Source organism: Mauremys reevesii, linkage group 6, assembly GCF_016161935.1.
Source record: "Mauremys reevesii isolate NIE-2019 linkage group 6, ASM1616193v1, whole genome shotgun sequence".
In the NCBI taxonomy this organism is placed as follows: domain Eukaryota; kingdom Metazoa; phylum Chordata; order Testudines; family Geoemydidae; genus Mauremys; species Mauremys reevesii.
This window is the reverse complement of record NC_052628.1, coordinates 14,103,988-14,127,815: the sequence shown is the minus strand read 5'-3', so window position 1 is coordinate 14,127,815 and position 23,828 is coordinate 14,103,988. Positions and strand designations below refer to the sequence as shown.

Genomic DNA, 23,828 nt, shown 5'->3' with positions numbered 1-23,828 from the left:
CAATGTGTATGCTAAAGAGAGTGGCCAAGCTGCAGGAAACCATTTCCCCCCCCAATCTGAACTTCAGATGGAAAGGAACCAAGGGACAGATCACCTGACAGGTTACCTTGATTGCCTGAGGGGGCTTTGAGGCTGACCAGGATGATCACATGACAGAGGGGAACTGGAAAGTTACATGAGGAAAAGCATCTGCTCTTACTAACTCTTTCTTACCAACCACAACAAGAAGGCAAGACTGAGCAGGAAGAGAGGACAGTCTTGGGATCCTGAAAAGACTGACTCAAACCCAAAGGGCTCTCAGAGTGGTGAGGACACTGGAGGAAGGTTTTTGCATTGCAGTTTATTATTTTTTCGTGGCTTCATAAGTCTCTTATGTTTTTTCTGTTTGTACCATGTGCATGGGTGCACGTGTTTAGAAATGCTTATTCAGAGTCTGTGTGTTACTTGCACTGTCATGCACGTCTCAAAAACAGAAACAGTAAAGCAGCTGGTCCACAGCTTCAGTCAGTGTGTGCAACGTCTAATGCGGAGGCTTGGGAGAGCCAGCACTAGTTTCAGGGCCTAGGCAATCAGACTGCAGCGTCCCCACCACCAAGAGAGGTTTGAGACACAGGATCTGCACCTGGGGGTGTGTGCCTATAATCCCAGAGCCAGAGAGACAGTGCGTACACCTGCCCAGCCAAGAGCACATGGGACCCAAAGTCTGCAGTACATCTGTACAAAGTCTGGTGATCATCCAGGAGTGGGAGCTCATTGGGGTTGTAACGTTATGGACACATGACGATATCCAAATGATCAATTGTAGAACCATGTGATAAACGTGTTTATCGTCCACCTCTGACTGCCTGATTTGCCCTCGGCCATCTCTGCTGGGCCCAATTCTAACATTCCAAGCCATTCATCAGCTTCAAAACAGCCATCAATCTCATTTTATTTTTTTAAGTTGATTTGCCACAAAAATACTTCCTTCTTTGCTCCAAATGTAAAGTTTCCCCCCCAAAACATCACATTAGTCCAAGGCTTAGGCCAGGAAATATATTTTATTCTGGATCAGTGACAAAGATAAGAGTCAAATATCTTGTCAACCTTTCACATGTACAGCCAGGTGCTTTAACCATCAAAAAGACAGAGGTTTCTATAATGCAATATAATGCAATATACCACACAAGCTCTGAATATCAGGCTTTACAAGCACACCATCAGTACTGAAACATCAGATAGTGTGAGGCTGATAAGATCGCAGAAAAAGTATTTGAGTGATTTCTAAAATGTTCTAGCTATGATTTCTCTCCCCCGTTACAGTTGGATTCATAGTATTCAGAGAGTCTATTTTCACAAGGAGAGGGAAATGAAAACTACCATCAATGTAGAAAAAATGCTGAACTTTAAAGCGTTTCTAAAATATTTTCCCGTCAACATGTGACGTACAGAATATATGAATAAAGATTTTATTGGCACTCGTTTGAGAAAATCTGTATAGCTCATTGTTACACCACTCATGAGAAAATTAATATTTTCTATTTCAATTACAGTAGCAAGTAGGATCCCCAATCACGGATCAAGTCCCCTTTGTGCTACAGGCTACAAAATCAAGTCAGTCCCTCCTTCAAAAACTGACAGTCTAAGCTTTATGACAGATGCAACAGGTGGCAGGAGCCTCTGCTCCACCTGGAGGATAGGGGCAATCCTAAATGTATACCAACAAACCCTCATAGACGAACCATTTCACACACAGTTACCAGTCCTTTCATGTGTGAACATCTCCGTTGGACTTTTTTAAATATATACATTTTCAGAAGCCTTTCTACTTAATGAATTCCTCTCAAAAATACATCAGAGAGATTCCTATTTGCAACAGTCCTCCTCATGCGAATACAAATCAAGTATTCTATATAATTTTCCCAGCAGGCCTTTTCTTTACACTTTTTTTCCAACGGAAAAAGATTAAAATTATTCTATTATCTAATCTTTCCTCATTTACATTGGGAATGTGTCCCAAAGATGATATTTTACGTACAGTGATACAGTGGTTTTCACCCCAGAGGCTCACAAAGTGCTATACAGACTCTATAAGGAGATCACCACTCAAATACCACAGAAACATACAGCAAACTAGGTCAGGAAGTGAATGCTGAGTTCAACTGAAACTGCAGGGAGAATTTTAGATAAGCAGAATGCAATTATCTGATTGAGCACACCAGGAGTTAACTTGAAAATGTTACTAAGCTCTTTAATAATCATAAGCGGGAAGAACCCTAGGCCAGATTTGCCATTGCCTTACACCCTGAGTTGTCACTTACACCTGTGAAGAGGGCACGCACGCAAGGTGGCTGCAAAATGATACCAACTCAGAACTCTCCACACACACCAATGACCGTTTTACAACCATTTTGCACAGGGGTTACACAAGACGCACAGCAATGGAGAATCAGGCCTCTTAAAAGCACCGCCAGCAGTATACTGCCACCCTGGAAGCACCGGGCGACAGATTTTCAAAAGGTTTAGCCAATGTTGGACAGTCTCTGCGCAAAAGAATAAATGGACACAAATCAGACATCAAGAATTGTAACATTCAAAAACCAGTAGGAGAGCACTTCAATCTCCCTGGACACTCAATAACAGACTTAAAAGTGACCATCATTCAACAAAAAACTTCAAAAACAGACTTCAACGAGAAACTGCAGAACTGGAATTAATTTACAAACTCGACACTATCAAATTAGGCCTGAATAAAGACTGGGAGTGGCTGGGTCACTACAAAAAATAGTGATTCTTTGCTGCTTTTACAAAAAATAATTTTCCCTCTGTTGATATTCACCCCTTCTTGTCAACTGTTGTGAATGGGCCACATCCACCCTAATTGAATTGCCTCATTAGCACTGACCCCCCACTTGGTAAGGCAACTCCCATCTTTTCATGTGCTGTATAGTTATACCTCTTTACTGCATTTTCCACTCCAGGCGTCTGATGAAGTGGGTTATATCCCACGAAAGCTTATGCCCAAATACATTTGTTCGTCTCTAAGGTGCCACAAGGAAACCTCGTTGTTTTAACCTGCTTTTGGCACTTTTGAAAACTCCACTAGGCCGCTGCATCTTTAGGCACCTAAATACCTTTGAAAATCTGGCTCTGAATTCCTACAGACTCAGAGGGAAGAGAGCCACCTATTGCATAAACACACCTTCCACTACCCTCAGTTTTCCTTCAAGGTCTCCTACCAGTTCAGACCCTTCTTGCTCGTGAGGTCTAACAAGAACCCAGCACAAGGGATAATACAGCTTATAAACACTCATTTGCACAGAAACTAAAGCTTGTCTAAATACTTAGCTCAAAATGGGCTTTTTCAACCAAAATAAGGCATTTCTATCAAAATGGAATTTTCAGTAGGAAAGGCCCATTTTTAACAAGATTTTTTGAAAACCAAAAAAACTTGGAAAAAAACTGATTTATTTTTTTCAGTTTTTCAACAAACCCCTCCAAAAGTTTCAGAGAAATTTCAATGTTAATATCAACATTTTTTTGTGGAAAAATAAACATTTCCTGGCCAGTTCTAACAGTGATTTGTACTTCACATTTAAAGCCAACATTTTAAGAATGACTCTGTTTAAAATGTTGAAAGTTGTATGTAAAAAATCAAAAACCGACAGCTGTAAGTGAAGCACACTCCTCACCAAGAGCTTTCTAAGGATAACTCAGTAATAAAGAGGTGATTGTTGACAGGGAAGGAAGAACAATAGGGGGCAGATCCTTTTCAGTTCCAGGGAAAATTTGTCACTGATATTTAAAGCAAACTGAATGGTGAGAGGGATCATTATTAGCTCTGTTGCAGGCTGGGAGAGAACCCAAAATATAGCGAGAGCAGATCAGAAAGGACAACTTGGATATATGTGAACGTTATTTGTTTATACAAAACAAGATCGCTGTTGGAAGAGATCAAAAAGCTTTAGCACTTCCCCCCAAAAATGCCAAAGCACAAGACAGATGAATGCTATTTTGTGATAACTGATTTGAAAAAGAAATGCATTCCTTATACTGACCTCCATCTCCCCGCACTCCATTCTACCTGCAGCCCTTCATGTCAGCCCATCAGCTGAACCAGACAAGCCAGTTGCTATTAGTCTGCTTGGGAAACCAACCTGAGACACGCTTGAATAAGAAAGTAGTATCCTGTTAATATTCTGAGAAATCCGAGTAGGCTTAATGAAATCAGCAAGACCTGAATCAGAATTTCAAGCAGCTGGCTGAGTTAGCATTCAGAGCAGATTCAAAGGGGGGAGTGGAGGGGGGAAATCTCACCAAGGAATCACTGTTGAATATTTCACAGAGTCAAGAAGGCAACAGATCAAAGCTACCATATACTGAATCTATATTTATGTTTACCACCTTCAGAGGGTTTAACAAGTGTCTGTAGCTGAGTCTCTGGATACTGTCTCCTTTCACACTGTAAGCTTGTAGTAGACTATAATACTTTAGCCCCCCCTTGGGGACAGGGTGGACACTGCTTCTGTCTTGGAGTCCAGGGCACGGCCCTCTAGCTGTGCTGCTCAAGGTCTCTGACCCCTTGCATGGGACAGTTAAAGTAACACAAATGAAAAGACAGTTACTCCTACAGCCCACCAAAAAGCAGAGTCCTAGGCCATCAGGAAACCAAAGCAAACAAAATAAAAGAGAAAAAGTACCAGCCCTTTTCATTGGTGAGTGGTCCTATGCAGCCACGCTCCCTAGCTGTTTCTCCAGTCAGCAACCCCTTCTTCTGCAGGCCAGTGAGCTCTGAGCTGCAGTCCTGCTCCTTCAGATCTGCACTAAGCAGGGATCCTCCCTTCCGAGGGACCACTCTTTAACTCCTTCCTCACTGGCGTGGGGCTATGCATCACAAAGCTCTTTGGGACAGGGTTTTATCTTACGTAGGTTTGCGCATCTATTTTTCTTAGGCTTTCCTAGAACATCCACCATCCCCAGATAATCCAAGCACCAAAAGTGAATGTAAATGGGAATTTCCATCCTGAGGACAGGTGACAATGAGGGCTGTTGGAGACAGTTATAGCACTGTGGACAGAGCAGGAAGGCCAGATCGTACAGATCTGTTTGGGAGGAAGAAGCGACAAGACAGGACACGGAATGGATATAGCTCTGCATCTCAATGCAGTGCTCAACACACAGTTTCATGCACAGGTTGCTGTTGGAGCAGGGTGTCTCAAGCTTTCTCATAGCACCGACCATGGCTCATTACTGAGATTTGTCCCATTCATACAGGCCTCCAGCACCTACCCCTCCACTGGCAACTGTGCAAGATCCAAATGGTGATTATTACAAACCTGTGCACATGACAGTTAAAGGGACATGAAAGTGTCCACATGAAAGTGTCCCTTTAACTGTCTTCAATTCAGTCAAAAGTCTTGACTGAAGAAGGTTTTACTTTGCTCCATTTCCTCTCCATCTACCAACTCTTCTCCTTCCTACACAGGTTTGCTGACAGTGGTCTGCTGTCACCCTACGCACGTGCTTCTCATACTCTTCCCCCGAATCGTTACCCAGCTGCCAGACATCTTTCTGTCTAAATAGTAGCACAGAGTGGCTCTGTTCCCACTCCTTCTAGCCCCTAATGGATACAGCTCCTCCTTGTTCACAGCTCGAATACCTGTAGAAAGAGCTGAAAAGAGCCACCACCACATCACCAGACAGTAACCAGAGAATCACCCCCTAGTGCCCTGTTGAGCACAGTTTGGGAACTAGGGGCTTATATGGAATTGGCTGATGCTGGAGAATTCTTTTTTTTTTTTTAATTTTGAATTCAACCTCAGCTCTTATTTTCTAGGCTCTTTGTTCATAGTGTTCTTGCAATTCACGCTCCGAGCTCATTTTACACTGTACCGTTTGTAAAATGCTTCAGTCCCACAACAGATCCCACGTTTCCGAGACAACTTGCTTTTCTGTTTTGGCTGGTGATGAGCGATGCACATGGGGAACTGTCAGCAGGAGATGGGTGTGTTTATTTATCCGTATGCCAGAAGAGAAAGAATGCTGCTACTTCCAGTGCTGCAACATTTTGCTTCAGAAGGGTAGTTTAGCCCTGACCAGTGGGACATGCTCTCTCTGGAGCTACTTATTAAACTCTTCTGTCTCACTCTTGGGCCTTCTCACATAAGCAAGGAAGGAAAATCATAGGCAAGGAAACCACGTGTGTGCAAGTATGGTACTTTACCCTACTGTTCACTGTATGCACAGATTTCACCTTGCACTTTGCTTTCACTAGTGCCTCTACTTTACCACACATGGCTATGATGGGTTTGTGATCTACTCTCCACAATCATACTTCGCTCACGTGGATATTTAACTTCTTCTCTTCTTTCTCCCTAGTAACACGATCCTTACATTGCAGTAAACATGTCAGCAGGCACATACTTTCATATACTGTACACACGACTCCCAGACCTGAATTTTAGTTCACATATTCAACCTAACTTTGACACTGTGAGTTGCGGTCTCGCGGTGCTTTTCTTAAAAAGCTCTCCAGAAATCAACAACACCCTCCAACCTCTCTCTGTCCTTTACTGGACTGAAATCTATTTCTCTTTAAAATGGGCTGTCTTTGAGGGAGGAGCTTTTCCGTTGACAGTGGTTTTCGCTAGGAGAAGAAAGGTCGGCTTTTCCTGATAGACTATTTACATGGTGGGTGAAAAGATAAGGTCTCCGGCAGCCTCAACTGGAGAAGAGGGATGAAACCGAATTTCAGACTGGATAGTGATAGGAAATTAAATCCATGCCTCCTACTCCACCAACACCTACACACCAAACAAACAATCTCCCCTTGCTACTGGATGGACTAGATGATTCAATAGGTCTTTCCCATATCTAGTTCCTAGGATTCAGAACTCAAAGTCTAAAGCTTCATTTCAAGTCTGATAATACACCAATCAACAATGACCAAGTGGTACAGTACAGCTCCTGTACGAGTGCTAAGGGAGGTACAATGGTCAAAGGAGATGGGAGGCCAGGACACTAGTTAAGTCATTATAGCCCAAACGCTCTTCTTCCAAGGATCTGGGAACCTCCATACTCAATTCTCACTATCTGCTTCCGTTGCTATTCCTCCTCCTTAACTGTGGAGTCACCGCAGACTCCAAAAATCATCTCTTACTCTAGGAAAAGTGAATGCCAACAACACCAAGGCTCAGTGACCCTGAGTTAAAAGAGCAAGAGCTTTGACAGGAAGAGCTAAGCACGTCCCCTACCTGATTGTGTTCGTGAGGCGGTAAGCCCTTCCCTCTCGACGAGGAACAGCTGTCATCCAGCTGCTCACTACAATCCGCTGTCCACTGCAAAAAGGATAGAAAGGCATTGTGTAAAATAATAGCTAAGTTGGGAAAACTGTCGAATCAAACCCCTGAGTTTAGCAAAACACCATCAGACTGTTCTTGGACGCCAAGGAAACTCTACAGTACCGATGTGTTCATGTTTTGCAAGAGGGACTGTTCACGAAAGGCACTGCTGATCAGAAAATGCACTTCTCTCATGAAAAATATTTTGCCAAAAATGGGTGGGAGGAGAGAAGAAATTTTCCACAAAAAAGTTGATTTTTCAGCAACAACAAAAAATCAGAATATTTCAGCTGAAATTTTAAATATTTTAATCAAAAAATGCTGCTGCAGTGCCTCGTGCTCCCATTCTTCTCTATAGGCCAAGCTACTTGGTTGGACTACATCTCCCATGACGAACAATGGCCTCTGCTCATGGTGAGAGATGATTGGCCCCAGGGAGTTTCTTGCAGTAGCGCATCATAAAAGATGTAGTCCACGTGGGGAGACCAACCCACAGGGGATAACATGGACACGAGGAAACTGAACTATGATTTCCCATGAGGCACCACAGCATGATATCCAAACCAAAGTACTTCAGTTTTGGAGCATTTGGTTTGTGAAAGAAAACCTGGCGTTTTCTGCTGCTAGCAGACACGTTTCATGAAAAACCCAATTTTCCATAAAAAAAAAAACACAGTCGGGATGGAAAATTTTCACCCTGCCTCATTACGGAGCTCTCTCTGCTGCTCCATCTTGAGGTAAATGCTATTCTAGAGCTATTTACTCTGCTGGTGACATCACAAAGGCTGACGCACAAACCAAATAGTAAGTGAATTCCACACAAGCAGAAACAGGGATTAATCTGACCATTTAAGGACCGACGAGGACAAGGCCACAAAACACAAAGAAGGGCCAATATTAGAAACAGTCACTTCAAAAGTGACCTGTATATAAGATCTCACCCTCCTGGCAATGGCAACATTAGGTCAACATTTTAGGAGGGTTATTATAATTGACCATAACTGTGCCTGTGCTTATTTATTAAGGGCTGTTCAACTCTTCAGTGAAGTCTTGTTACTGTTGTACTGGAAAACCTTCTGCTGGAATTATGCGTGTATCCCCTTAGCAGTCTTAGGCACAGGAACAACAGCCCTGGAACGAATATCTTAATATAACACAATAGCTGTCCCATCAACAGCTGCAAGTGGCATACTGCCGGGGCTCAAGCAATTTTTTTTACATTCATAATGGATGCAGCAAGCCCAGAGGTGCCGGGGCTATCAACTGCCAAGCCCAGAGGTGCCGGGGCTATGAACTGTCAAGCCTAGAGGTGCTGGAGCTCAGCCCTGGCACAAATTAAGCAGAAGTTACATTTATTTTACTCTCACTATAGTCTCTCTTGTTTTCTTCTGACTGGAGCAGCATCGCAAGTACCCCACTGGCAGAAATGCCACTGCTGTAGGACTCCCAGGGCTAGGGTAAGGAAATGGAGACTATAGCCAATTCGCGATACACAGTAGCATTTAACACCTCCTCCCTTTTCTAGGTACTTATAGTAAATAGCCTCCATCACTGGACTATCAGAGCACTTCAGACATGTCAGTGAACAAATTTATCCTCACAACACCTCTGTTGGGAAGGGAAATATTATTATACTCATCAAGAATTGAGACACAGAGAATACGAGTGACTTGCCCAAAGATATAGATTAAGGCTTTGTCTACACTACAAGCGCTACAGCTGCTGCGCTGCAGGTATGCCACAGTGGTATAGACACTTGCTACAGTGATGGAAGGGTTTTTTCCATCACTACAGTAAATCCACCCCCTCAAGAGGCAGTAGCTAAGTCAAAAGAAGAATCTTCCTCCTCAGGCTCCCAAGTACTCAGTCATTCTCCCGAGCTTGCCCATAGCCCCATTCTGCTTCTCTCCTTCCCCATCTACAGATGCTGCCTATATAACATAGTGGAGCCTGTTGGGTGGTTTAATGAGCCATGAAGAGTTTTGTGACTAAAAAGTGCTATGGACAAATCCTTTACATTGAATCTCTGGGCAAAGGAAATGATCCAGTTCCATCCAGGAAACTTGTGGAGATCTGAGCCCACTATCCTGTCCATTATTAAAAACTCCAGTCCTCGTTCAGAACCACGGCTGGCGCTTATTGGATGTTGTTTCATAAGTGAAACGGTGACAGGACACAGGGAAGGAATTCATGCTCCTATTCTCCCCAACCTCCTTTCGCTGCTGGCTACAACACAGAATCAATTCACAATCCTATCCTTCATAATGGTTCTTGAGTACATCTGGCTTGAGGTGGGGCCTTCTCAGTTCACAGACCACCTCCTTTCTATGGAACTGTCTCCCTGGGCACATTTGCCCGAGTCCCTCTATAGCAGTCATCAAGGCCTTTCTAGTCAGGTCAGTTCACGTTGGGTTATTTTGGTACGTCAGCCCTCATTCTCCCCTTTTTTTCCTGTTGACAGAACAGCTGCTTCCTTCTGAGCCACTGGGCCTACTTCTCCTGTCACTGGCTTGGTTTCTGCATATATCTTCACCCAGAATATATCGTGATAGACACCATGTAAAAGCAGAACAAGATGCAGAATCTAACCAACCCTGTGTTCCCCTTTGAAACCATAGTTACCAAAGTGACCAACTCCCGGCCCAACCCAACCCAACTCTCTGGGGCAGATTAGGGGTGGAAGGAAGTCTCTAGAGCAGCTCTGCCATCCCTGCTCTCTGCACTGCATTCTGAGCAGGGAAATGCCAATGCACCTCCCACTGCATGGACCCTTGGTGTTATTCACTCATGATCCAACATCAGTCACAAAGGGAAGCAAGTCTCTCTGGGCTGTCACCACGGCAGGGCTCTTTACAAGGCACTTCCACGCTGAATGAGAGAGAGAGTTGTCTTTTTCTTGGTGTTTGAAAGCCATTTGACTTCCAAGATCACGTCACTGCAAGAGGGAAAAAGAAGCAGCCCCTCCTATCATATGCAGCAGCACAATCATTGCTTTCACTGTCTCTTCACTACCTACGCAGACGATTCCTGTGTGACAAGTTGGCAAACTGAACTACAACTCCCAATATGTTACTAAATCGCTTCCTGAACCTCCACCAGGATGGGAAGCCTGCACATTCCTTTGAGAAGTGGAAAACACAGACCCAGACTTTAATGCCAGAAAGGACCATTGTGATTATCTAGTCTGACCTGCACATCGCAGGCCACAGAACCTCACCCACCCAGTACTGTAATCGACCCAAAACATCTGTCTGAATTACTGAAGTCCTCAAATCATGATTAAAAGACTTCAAAATACAGAGAATCCACCATTTACACGAGTTTAAACCTGGAAGTGACCTGTGCCCATAGGCAAAAACCCACCCTGGTCTCTGCGAATCTGACCTGAGGGAAAATTCCTTCCTAACCCCAAATATGGTGAGCAGTTAGATCATGAGCATGTTGGCAAGACCCATCAGCCAGACACCTGGGAAAGAATTCCCTATAGTAATTCAGAGCCCTCCCCATCTCCGGGCAATGGGGATATTCGCTACCAGCAGTCGCCGATGGGCCACAGGCCATTGTAAGCAGTCTCATCATACCATCCCCTCCATAAAAACTTATCAAGCTCAGTCTTGAAGCCAGTTAGGATTTTTGCCCCCACTGCTCCCCTTGGAAAGCTGTTCCAGAAATTTACTCCTCCAATGATTAGAAACCTACATCTAATTTCAAGCATAAACTTGTTGATGGCCAATTTATATCCATTTGTTCTCGTGTCAACGTTGGCACTTAGCTTAAATAACTCCTCTCCCTCCTTGGTATTTATCCCTCTGATGTGTTTATACAGAGCAATCATATCTCCCCTCAGCCTTCGTTTGGTTAGGCTAAACATGCCAAGTTCCTTTAGTCTCCTCTCATAAGGTAGGTTTTCCATTTCTCTGATCATCCTAGTAGCCCTTCTCTGCACCTGTTCCAGTTTGAATTCATCTTTCTTAAAGATGGGAGACCAAAACTGCACACAGTATTCCAGATGATGCCTTGTATAATGGTAATAACACATCCCTCTCTCTACTGGAAATACCTCGCCTGATGCCTCTCAGGAGTGCATTAGCCATTTTCAGGGGAGCATCATATTGGCAGCTCAGAGACATCCTGTGATTGACCAATACACCCAGGTCTTTCTCCTCCTCCATCACTTCCAACTGATATGCCCCCAGCTTATAGCAAAAATTCTGGTTGTTAGTCCCTAAGTGCATGACCTTGCATTTTGCACTATTAAATTTTATCCCATTTCTATTACTCCAGTTTTCAAGGTCCTCCAGATCTTCTTGTATGATATTCCAGTCCTTCTCCATATTGGCAATATTTCCCAACTCTGTATCATCTACACATTTTATTAGCACACTCCCACTTTTCATGCCAAGGCCATGAATGAAAACGTTAAATAAGATTGGTCCCCTGGTGATTCAGGACTTCTAGTGACCTTACTGTGAGAGGCACGGACACGTCACCAGAACAAAGCCCTTTCATCAGACCCTGCCTGACACCAACTGCACTTTGGGTTTTGGTGTGACTAGCCACCATCGCCTCAGGCACAGCAGAAAACCTAAATAGAAGCTACAGCAATAAAAGGCAACCATGGAAGCAAACAAATGCACAGAGAGTGGAACCACAAGACCAAGTCTTTCTGTGGTGACTGGAAGGCTCATAGAAATCAGAGCAGTTAAAAGTTGGAATGGATCTTCTATTCCATCCCTCTGCCAGGGTGGAATTCCTCCTGACAGTACACTCTCCCATACATCCAAAAGGATTATTTTTAAATAAATCATCTTTGGCACACAGACTGTCTTTTTGCTCTGTGTCTGTACAGCACCTAGCACAATGGGGTCCAGGTCCATGACGGGGGCACCTAGGAGCTACTGCAATACAAAAATAATGATGGTAACAAACAGAGGGACCCAAACACACCTTGACTTTGGTATATTCCATATCCAGATCCAAACCTAGGTCTGAAATTGGATGCTTAAATCCATTTTCAGTTTTAAATGACTACTGATGGCAGTACCAATAGTTAAAGATATGGTCTTTGGGGCAGGGACTGTATCTGTATACTGTCTTAAGTACATACATGGGTCCTCTCACCTGAGCATCTGAAAGCCTCACAATCTCCAATGTATTTATCCACAGAGCATCCCTGTGAGGCAGGGAAGTGCTACTGTTCCTGTTGTACAGATGGGGAACTGAGACACAGAAAGTGATTTGCCCAAGGCCATACAGACAGCCTGTGACACAGCAGGGACTTGAACCCAGGTCTAGTTTAGCGCCCTAACCACTGGACCATCCTTCCTCTCAAACGTATCTCTGCCATTTTACATGTTCGGAATGCGCTTAGCACAGAGTAACACTGTAATACAAACCAACAATTTCGCTCAGGAGACAGCTCTCGTTTTTTATGATGTTCAGCCCACATTGTCCATTTTAAAAGTTACATCTAGTGTGTAACTTTCTAGTATTATTTCTAGTTGTACCCCTTCCACTGACAACCCCAAACCACCCCTCCCTTAGGCCTGGTCTACACTAGGACTTTAATTCGAATTTAGCAGCGTTAATTCGAATTAACCGCGCACCCATCCACACCAGGAAGCCATTTAATTCGACCTAGAGGGCTCTTTAGTTCGAATTCGGTACTCCACCCCGACGAGGGGAGTAGCGCTAAATTCGACATGGCTATGTCGAATTAGGCTAGGTGTGGATGCAAATCGAACTTAGTAGCTCCGGGAGCTATCCCACACTGCACCACTCTGTTGACGCTCTGGACAGCAGTCCGAGCTTGGATGCTCTGACCAGCCACACAGGAAAAGTCCCGGGAAAATTTGAATTCCTTTTCCTGTCTGGACAGTTAGAATCTCATTTCGTGGTTGGACATTGGGGCGAGCTCAGCAGCACCGGCAGCGATGCAGAGCTCTCCAGCAGAGGAGTTCATGTAATCTCTGAATAGAAAGAGGGCCCCAGCATAGACTGACCAGGAACTCTTGGATCTGATCGGTGTGTGGGGCGAGGAGTCTGTGCTTTCGGAGCTGCGCTCCAAAAAACGGAATGCAAAGACCACGAGAAGGTCTCCAAAGCCATGAGAGACAGAGGATACAGCCGGGATGCAACGCAGCGCCGCGTGAAAATCAAGGACCCCAGACAAGGCTACCAAAAAATCAAAGCGGCAAACGGACGCTATGGAGCCTGCCACCACTGCCCCACCAGTGACCGTGGACTCTGACGATGGGACAGTGTCGACGGCCAGTTCCTCGGCGATGTTCGCGGACGGGGAAGATGAGGAAGGGTTTGTGGAGGATGAGGCAGGCGACAGCGCTTACAACGCTGGTTTCCCTGACAGCCAGGATCTCTTCATCACCCTCACGGAGAGCCCCTACGAACCCTCCCCGGCCGTTAACCCGGACCCTGAATCAGGGGAAGGATCACTCGGTAAGTGCTTTAAACATGTAAACTTTTATTCTTAATATAACAGGAATCTGAAGTATGTGAAAAGGAGGTCTCTATATATATGGGGATAGAACAGAAATCCTCCTGGGAGATCTCCACGAAGCTCTCCTAGAGGTAATCGAAAAGCCTCCGCAGGAGGTTCCTGGGGAGAGCTGCCTTATTGGGTGCTCCGTGGTAGCACACCTTTCCGCGCAAGGCTTTCATGAGGTACTCAGGGAGCATTGCCTCCCCGAGCATGGCTGCATAGGGCCCTGGTTTGTGCTGGCTTTCACGCAGCATGCGCTCTCTATCTCCTTCAGTGACCCTCCTCAGGGCGATCTCGCTCGGCGACTCCTGCATCTAATTAGGAAAATTACCGTAATGTTACGCCCGGTCCAAAGTATTTTAAAAAAATCTCCGGACAGACGGCGTAGCAGAGAGTCAGCACGCTGCTGCGTGACAAGCGTAACGGGAAGCCAAAGAATCAAATGGACGCTCATGGAGGGAAGGAGGGAGGGGGGGAGCTGAGGACGCAAGCTATCCCACAGTTCCCGCTGTGTCCGAAAATCATTTGCACTCTTGGCTGAACTCCAAATGCTTCTAGGGTCAAACACAGGGTCCGCGGTGGTTCAGGGCATAGCTCGTCAATGTACAGCCACCCCCCACCCCCAGAAGGAAAAGGGAAAGAAATCGTCTCTTGACTCTTGTAAATGTCACCCTATGTGTACTGAATGCTGCTGGTAGACGCGATGCTGCGGCACGCTACGGTAGCATCCTCGCCCCCCCTCCCCCGCCTCATGGGTGACTGATGGTGCAATACGACTGGTACCCGTCCTCATCATCAGCCTTGCGGTAGATGATGTAGTGCAATAGGACTGCTACCTGTCCTCATCATCAGCCCATAGGTAGACGGCCTGCTAACCGTCTTCATCATAGCAACAGGGGGCTGAGCTCCATCAGCCCCCGCCCTTCATGTGTAAAGAAAAGATTCTGTAATGCCTGGACTATCATAGCAGCTGGAGGCTGCCTTACCCTCATTCCATTTCCCTAACAAGTCACTGTTTCTTATTCCTGCATTCCTTATTACTTCAGCATACAAATGGGGGGACACTACAACAGTAGCCTGGGAAGGCTGGAGGAGGAGGGAAGCAACAGGTAGGGTTGTTGCAGGGGCACCCCGTGAATGGCATGCAGCTCGTCATTCCTGCGGGATCTGACACAGAGCGGCTGTGCTCTGTAGTTCTCTGATGCACTAAAACCCTAGTACAGTTGCCCCATATTCTAGGCGGGACTGTTTCTATTTTTAGATACCATAAAGGAGGGATTGACTCGGGGAGTCATTCCCAGTTTTGTCTTTTGCGCCCCTGGCCGATCTCGGCCAGGGGCACTTATGACAGCAGCAGAAGGTGTAGTGCAATAGGACAGCTACCCGTCATCACCTTGCCAATTTACATTGGCGTGGTAGATGGTGCAGTATGGCTGATAACCATCTCTGCTGTCATGCAAAAGCAAATGAATGCTGCTGTGTAGCGCTGCTGAATCGCCTCTGTCCGCGGCATCTAGTACACATACGGTGACAGTGACAAAAGGCAAAACAGGCTCCATGGTTGCCACGCTATGGCATATGCCAGGGCAATCCAGGGAAAATGGGCTCGAAATGATTGTCTGGCATTGCTTTCCCGGAGGAAGGAATGACTGACTACATTTACCCAGAACCACCCGCGACAATCAAATTTGCACCATCAGGCACTGGGATCTCAACCCAGAAGTGCAAGGGTCGGGGGACACTGCAATGGGGTAGAACAGGGGCAGAGCTTATGCTTTCCGGATTGCCTGCAGCAGGAGTGCGCACGAGATAGGTGCTGTGCATGGTGTTGTTCACAGACACAGACTAGACTGTGTTCATTGTTCACAGAAATGTATCTTTGCAAGGAATTCACTCCCTCTTTCCCATCACACAGCTTCGACTGTCTCCAGACCTGCCACAGCATCCCCCTCACAGAGGCTGGCAAAGATTAGGCGGCGAAAGAGAAAGATACGGGACGAGATGATCGCTGAAGTTATGGGGTGCTCCCGAGCCGAGGCGGACCAGCAGAGCCAGTGGAGGGAGACCCTCTCTCAGCAGCAGCGCTCACACAGCGAATGGGAGGAGAGGTGGCGTGAGGAAGACAAGCAGGCGACTCAAACGCTGCTTGGACTAATGAGGGAGCAAACGGACACGCTCCGGCGCCTTGTGGATGTTCTGCAGGACCGCAGCCAGGAGGACAGAGCTCCCCCGCAGTGTATCTGCAACCGCCCTCCCCCGCCACAAAGTCACATACCTCCTGTCACCCAAAGTAACCAGAAGGAGTGGCGCCAGGGGCCGTGAAAACTGTCACTGCACCCCAGCAGAGTGCTCAAGTACCCAAAAGCTCTCATACCCTAATTTTTGAGAATTCCTTCCCTTCCTGACTCACCGTAGCCCCAATCCCAGTTTCATCCCCTGACTGTCTGGTTAATTATTAAAAATACTTTGCTGTTAATTACTGTTTCCCTCATGCTTTTTTACACAACGCTGCGTTTGAAGGGGTGGGTGGGGAAGGGGTAGGGTATTGCATAGGACAGTCACCTTTAGCAGGGTACAGAGACGGGGGCAGGATCAGCAGCAGGTCACACACACAGTGCAGTCAGTAGGCACCCTGGTCGGTATGGGAGGTGGTTTGCAGGTTCTGTGTGGGTGGGGGTGGTACGTGACTTTGTAGCGGGGGAGGGGGGTTACAGATCTCATGCAACGGTCCCTGTCCTGGACCACAGAGCCACGCAGCAGAGGAATCTGTATCCGTCCTCCCCCGCCGCAAGGCCACATAGCCCCCGCACACGGAGTCCCAAAAAGGAGGGATGGCAGGCTCCGTTGAAACAACCAGTCCGGCACTGCAGACCGCTCTGGGAGCAGGAGCCTGTCATTCCTCGAGTTTAGAGGCGGTCTTTACATCACCGCACACCCTACCCAGCACAGTCTGCGTGCCAGTTTCAACCCTTTAACGCAAAGTCATCAATAAAGAAACCTTTGTAAAGTCACAGTGGACCATCTGTTTTATTTTTAAACGTGTGTTGGAAGTGGGGGAAGCGGGGTGGACAGGGTATGTAACTGCAGATGCTAGTCAACAGTAACTTGGTAAAGAAACAGGGGCAGGTTCAGCTTCTCTGTAAAGAAACTGAACAGTCACAGGTCACGCTGCTCGCTGGTACTTGAAGAGTTCCTTGTCGCTGTGCAAGGCGCCTGCACAGAGCTTCACGAGCCAGGGCATTAGCGGGTAGGCTGGGTCCCCGAGGATCACTATAGGCAGCTGCACATCCCCAAGAGTTATTTTGTGGTCCGGGAAGAAACTACCTTCCTGCAGGCGTCTAAACAGACGAGATTTCCTGAAAACATGCGCGTCATGAACCTTGTCCGGCCACCCGACGTTGATGTTGGTAAAACGTCCCCCATGGTCCACCAGTGCTCGCAGCACCATTGAAAAGTAGCCCGATTTCTCAGCAGCTGACTGTGGAAGAGGTGGACGATAAAGTGCGAGGAGTTGACAATGGCCATAACTGCCGCGGGCTCCGTGCTCGCAGTGCTGTGGTGCCCGTGCTGTCACTGAGCAGAAAAGTGCACGAACAGATTGCCCGCAGGCGCTTTCGGGGAGGGAGGGAGGGCGTGATTGACGGTTCAATGATGACAGTTACCCAAAACCACCCTCGACACATTTTTCCCCCAGCATGCATTGGGGGGAAATCCCAGAATTCCAATGGGCAGCGGGGAGTGCGGGAACTGTGGGATAGCTTCCCACAGTGCACCGCTTCCAAATTCGACGCTGGCCCCGTTACTGTGGACTCACACAGTCGAATTAGTGTTTTTAGTGTGGATACACAAATTCGACTTCATAAGGTCGATTCCACAAATTCGACTTAAGTTGATTCGAAATAGTCTTGTAGTGTAGACATACCCTTAGACAATCCTTCTCTCTCCTGGGCCTTTGCACCCCTCCAAACCAGAAATATATTAGGTGTCTTAGCAAAAAATGGCAATATTGCAATAAGCTCTCAGGTCCCTGAAGGAGCAGCAGCCATACGCATCCATTTATGGAGGTTTTTGGGCCATGCGCTATGTTTGATAATAAATCCGTGTGCTCCCAAATATCAGTGGAAGCTACCCTTAGAATCAATGCAGCACAGACCTTTAGGTTCTAACAAGCACTTCTTAATTGCTCAACACATCACCACGCCTCATAGGCGCTGACTCCGTGGGTGCTCCGGGGCTGGAAAAAAAATGGTGGGTGCTGCAGCCCCACGATCAGCTCCTCCCCCTCCCCCCAGCTCCTCCCGCCTACTGTGATGCAGGAGGCACTGGGGGGGAAGGCGGAGAAGTGAAGGTGGGGCATGCTCCGGGGAGGGGTCGGAACAGGGTGGGAAAGGAAGAGGCAGGGCGGGGGTTGGCCTTTGGGGGAAGAGGTGGAGTAGGGACAGGGTCTGGGGCAGAGCAGGGGTCAAGCACCCCCCAGCACAATAGAAAGTCAGCACCTCTGCCAAGCTTAATATCCCTCAGCCAGTGTTACTGCAACACATCCCATTCAGACTGTCAAGACAAGACAGTCCATACGGGGCCTGGGCCGCTGTGTTTTTGCTGGTGGTGCATTGCACAGAGCTATGAGCACTCATAAGGGACTGCTCTCTTCCTTCCAAAAGTTTCGCTCTCTTGGCCCCCGCTGTAATCTAACAGAGCACCCACTTGCAGTACAGAGCAGTCACTCCTTCCTAACAACTCAATCAGAGCAGCAGATTGCTGAGCAGAGCCACACAAGCCAGCTCTCCACTCTACCTTCCCTGCGCACAGAATTCCTTCTTCTTCCCACCAGTAGGAGCAGCAATTCCCAGCCCCAGTTCATCGGAGTAGAAATTCCAGCCCTTTGTGACCTGATATTTATAAGACAAAATTTCTCTTCAAATTGAAAATCAGAGGTGTTTCTACTAAGCTAAAACATTAGGGCTATTTTGGGAACATCTGCTGAAGAACGTAATTGACAAAAGATCTTTACTAGCCATCTCAAGGAGCAAGAATCTGTCACTACACTATCCCCCACACCCTTCACTGCCAAGATCTGTAGATGCCCGCTTAGCTAAATGCACATAATATGTATCCAAACCTGACAACCCATCTCCTAGAGAGCAGGGCACCATTTCACGGTGACCTCGCATCTTGGTTTAACTCCTCATGTCCAGTTGCACTAACCTGTGAGATGTTGGACTGCGTTTTCTCACTCTCCCCGTCCCCTTCCGTTTTGTCGGTCAGCAAACCTTGGACTTGGTACTCAAGGACGTAGCTGTCAATGAACCTCTCCAACTCTTCGATTTCCTGAGATCGGCTACTCCCTGCCTCAGAGGAGGCAGATGCCACAGAGGAGTTTTCCATCACTCCAGGTAAGGAGCTGAGAATGGAGGGGGCCTGGGAAAAGAGAGAAAATACAAATTAATTCCTTGTCCTCTACCTAAAGCCACAAATCTGCCAAGCAAAATACTTTACATACGTACACACAAATACATACAACACACACACTGCATTCTCCCTTAGGTGACAGTCACAAGCATGTGCCTTCATATTTCAAAACACCTACTAAGTACAGAAGCAATGTACCAAAGCCCCAATATACTGGTTAGTGAGTACGGTGCCTTCTATTGAATGCTCCTGTGTTTGCAGTTACACTAACTTCCAACAGCAGGGCTAAAAGAGAACGTAAGCCTTAATGCTACTCAAATCTTTCCTTCACAGGAACTCGAGTGGCAGACACACGTTCTAAAGCAGAAGATCCAGAATTCTATTCACCATAACCAACCAGTGAAAGATACACTAGCCTCAGACTGCTCTCTGCAGCGCTGAACCAGTACCAAACAAGGACATCTAGAAAGACGAAGCAATGACAGTTATAAATTTCAATGCAGAACAAAGAAAGTGAAGGAAAAAGGCTAGAAATGCTTTTTTCTTTTTCCCTACCGGAAAGCTGGAAACATAGTCACACCCCTGTGCCTGTCTGGCATAATCTAGCCCATAACGTTTTACACAAATCCAAGGAAAGAAATGCTGACAAAGGTTTAAGTTTAAACTTATCATTAAAGCATCTTCTCCTGTAAGGGTACAGCAGAAGTGATGAAGAGCACATGCATTACTATTCTAGTTGCACTGCTGACAAATGGACAACATGGCACCAGGTCACAGCTGGGAATGACATGCAGGAATGTGAGGAGTCCAGGGGCAGCACAAATAATTAAGGATATATACTATATCTATAGCATAGTGGGACAAAACAAAATACTGCCTCAGCGACTGTGATTGCAAGTGGAACGGCCAGGAGGTAGTCAAAAGTGTGCTGAGCAGAACGGAACAGAAAGGTCAACCTGGGTTCTATTTTGCATGGTTTTGGTCATTAAAAAATTAATATTAGAGTGGAAAAAACCCCCAATTTCTTCATGAGCCCATTTGCTGGAAACCACAGGGGAAAGCAGTGGGTGGTTTGGATCTCATTACTCTCAGTCTGAACTTACACACTAGGAGATAAGCAATGTATTGCTGTCTGCAGAGAAAGAACACACAATCCCCTTTACACATAAAACCTTGTTCTTTGGTGGTGATAGTTTTGTTCCTAGCCTGAGCTGGAATGGCACTGAATGGTGAAGCCAATGGAAGTTCAGGACAGTTAGCTCTGCTCACAAATCAAGCCTTCAAGTTATACCTGATGGGGCATACCATATATTTATCCCTTTGTACAGTACACCTCCAGTCGGAGCCTGACTTGAAAGTCCCATGAGGAAACTCTGGATTTAATTTGAGGTTGGTGCTACTTATTCATAAAATCATTCCTAAGTTTGCTGATTTCTAGATAGCAGATAAATCTGCTCTGAAGGAGTTGTTGATTTCACAGCCTCTCATTTCCCTTGCCTTTAAGTCTGTCTTTGCCAGAAGCTGGCCTATTCTCCATGAACTTATCCAGTTCTTTTATGAACACTGTTATAGTCTTGGCCTTCACAACATCTTCTGGCACACAGTTCCACAGGTTGACTGTGCGTTGTGCGAAGAAATAGTTCCTTTTGTTTGTTTTAAACCTGTTGCCTATTAATTTCATTTGGTGACCCCTACTGCTTGTGTTATGAGGAGTAAATAACACTTCCTTATTTACATTCTCCACACCAGTCACCAGGCACCTTTAGTTGTCTCTTTTCCAAGCTGAAAAGTCCTAGTCTTATTAACCTCTCCTCATATGGAAGCTGTTTCATACCCCTAATCATTTTTGTTGTCCTTTTCAGTACCTTTTCCAATTCCAGTAGATCATTTTGGAGACAGAGAGACCAGATCTGCATGCAGTATTCAAGATGTGGGTGTAGCATGGGTTTACATAGAAGTAATATGATAGTTTCCGTCTTATTATCTATACTTTTCCTTTCTCAACTGTGCTGCTCACCCTCATGCCACCACAGGACGGGGAGCTGCTGGACCTGCTTAATAAAGAGATTTAAAAATTAAATCCTAACTACTTGTAGACACAGAAGCTCCCACTTTTGAAAGGAAAGGAGTGGGAACCACAGTGTCCTAGTCAAATTCCAGCTTGAGTAATTATGGTCTGCCAGCCTAAATTCACCCTGTGGTTTCAACCGGACACAATGTTCTTCTGCATTTCCCATCCTCAAGTGCCAGGATGTGTTGCTGTGTGCTGTGAAACACCTGCCACATTTTCCCCCAGAGATGGCTGCCTTTCAGCAGAAGGTGAAATGATTCCTACATATAGCTGTACAGTAGGTAAATCTGCAAAGGACTTTTGGATCTCTCAGGATAAAACGGCACTACATAAACCTAAGTTATTAATAACAGCGTAAGAAACTATTATATGGCTATCACTATTGTGATACAGGCCCGGGCTGGGCATTCCTGTCCTGCATGAAAGAATGTTATGTTTAAAAACAAAAAAACTCGAAAGCATCCCCAGCCAATAACGCACCCTGCCCCCAATCCACACTGCACATAGAGGGATGCACACACATGCTTAATTCAAGTTTTGTAAGAGACTTGACATTCCACTCTCTCACCGCACTGCCCTTCCCAATTTTGTTCAGGAAACGAAAAACCTCTTCACAGCCTACGATTTTCCTTTATCAAATTACTGCCGTATTTGGATGGCTGAGTTTTAATCCCCTGAAAACCTGGGGTTATAAATGGAAAAGCTGACAGAGCCTTAGCTATAGTGTTACTAGAAGGCGCCGTTCTAATTATTTTAAAGGTCTCTCTCCTAACATCAACAACTTGCATTTACATAGTGCATTTATCACAAAGGATCTGAAAGCTCTTTAGAAAATAAAACTGATGTATGTTACAAACTACTTGCAAGAGTCTCTTCATACGCCACTGAAACACAAGCACCTATTTGGGATGAGAAATGAAGGCAATTACTATATCCAAATGAAACTGCACCTGTATGAAGAATGTAGTGACCTGAAATGGAATATAGCCAGGTCACAGGTTTGTATGCCTTTGCCCCTGTGAAAAGAGCAATGAGATATTTCTAAACAAGAAATGGTCAGAACATCTGTGTTACATTTACTCCAAAGCACAACACCCGCTGCAGTAAAAGGTCTCCTCATATCTTCCTGGGGCACTGACTTAGGCGGGAACTGAACCAACCATTGTTGATAATACTTTGCATTATCCAGGTATCGACCAGAGCAGATTCTGCTTAGCTTGCAAACTCTAGCTGAATTCACCGCACAAAACTGTATGGCTGTAGCTTCTAGTTAATACACAATGTGTTCTATATCCTTTCAATTTCCAGTCTCCAAAGATCCTTCACAAATAAAAAACGGAAATAGGACAGGGACTGACAACGTACTACAAAGCACTACATGCCAGGAAAATATTTAGATAAATGCAAAAGTGAATAGCTCTTAATAGCAAACATGTACAGCTCCCAAAAACATTACAACTTCACTACCAGGCATAATGCAGCCAGGTGGACAATCAAAACCCAAGCCAGAGTTGAAAATATGCAAAGTCAACCACTATCTGACTCATGACAGGGCCATTCAATGAAACTGAAAGGCAATGCATTTAAAACTGATAAAAAGAAAAGCTTCTCACACAACACGTAGCCTGTGGAACACACTGCCACAAGATATCATGGATATTAGGATTCTAAAAAGGAGTATATGTTTATATGGGTAAAGAGAACATTCATGGTTACATTATTAGCGAGCTAAGAAAAGAAGAAATATAAACCCTCATGCTTGGCCACTGTCATTAGTTGTATACTGGGCTAGAAGAACCATTGGTCTGACCCAGTATGGCCAGTCTTATGTTCTTACATCACACACTAGCGGACTGAGGATGGTAATGGGCAGGTCATTCCACATTTGTCCATTGTGGGGACTCAAGCACCTTCCCTCAGAAGCATATGATACTTTCCACTATAGGAGAAAGTCCGCTGCACTAGATGAAGCATTGAACTGCCTAATTTTGGCAATTAATTGATTTTTGACTATTAGCGGTAAATATGCCCAATGGTCTGTGATGGGATGTTAGATGGGGTGGGATCTGAGTTACTACAGAGAATTCTGGGTGTCTGGCTGGTGAGTCTTGCCCATATGCTCAGGGTTTAGCTGATCACCATATTTGGGGTTGGGAAGGAATTTTCCTCTAGGGCAGATTGGCAGAGGCCCTGGGGGGCTTTCTCCTTCCTCTGCAGCGTGGGGCATGGGTCACTTGCTGGAGGATTCTCTGCACCTTGAAGTAAACCACGATTTGAGGACTTCAACAGCTCAGACAGGAGTGGGTGGGTGAGATTCTGTGGCCTGTGTTGTGCAGGAGGTCAGACTAGATGATCATAATGATCCCTTCTGACATTAAAGTCTATGAGTCTATGAACTGATCCAATATGCCAATTCCTTATCCAGCCATTACCCTGAAATAGGTTTAACATTTTCTCAATCAAAGAAACAACAATACCAGTAAAGGTCAGTGATCAGTGATTGTAAGCTTCTGCCTTTACACTGACTGTT

General features: G+C 45.8%; 1 protein-coding gene across 14 annotated transcripts in view; it reads right to left on the bottom strand.

Annotated features, from left to right (window-relative positions):
* The window catches only part of CTIF (cap binding complex dependent translation initiation factor), a 316,149-nt gene that overhangs the window by 212,366 nt on the left and 79,955 nt on the right, over positions 1 to 23,828 (bottom strand). For 10 of the 14 annotated variants that reach the window (XM_039544403.1, XM_039544404.1, XM_039544408.1 and 7 more), the window contains 2 exons: positions 19,024 to 19,236; positions 7,233 to 7,316 (listed from right to left, as the gene is read on the bottom strand). In XM_039544403.1, the coding sequence (XP_039400337.1) occupies positions 7,233 to 7,316; positions 19,024 to 19,203 (264 nt within the window). In that variant the 5' untranslated portion in view covers positions 19,204 to 19,236. Of the gene's footprint in view, positions 1 to 7,232; positions 7,317 to 7,442; positions 7,685 to 8,020; positions 8,095 to 19,023; positions 19,237 to 23,828 lie in introns of those variants that run through there. The other 4 variants (XM_039544409.1, XM_039544415.1, XM_039544407.1 and 1 more) reach the window with 2 other exon arrangements.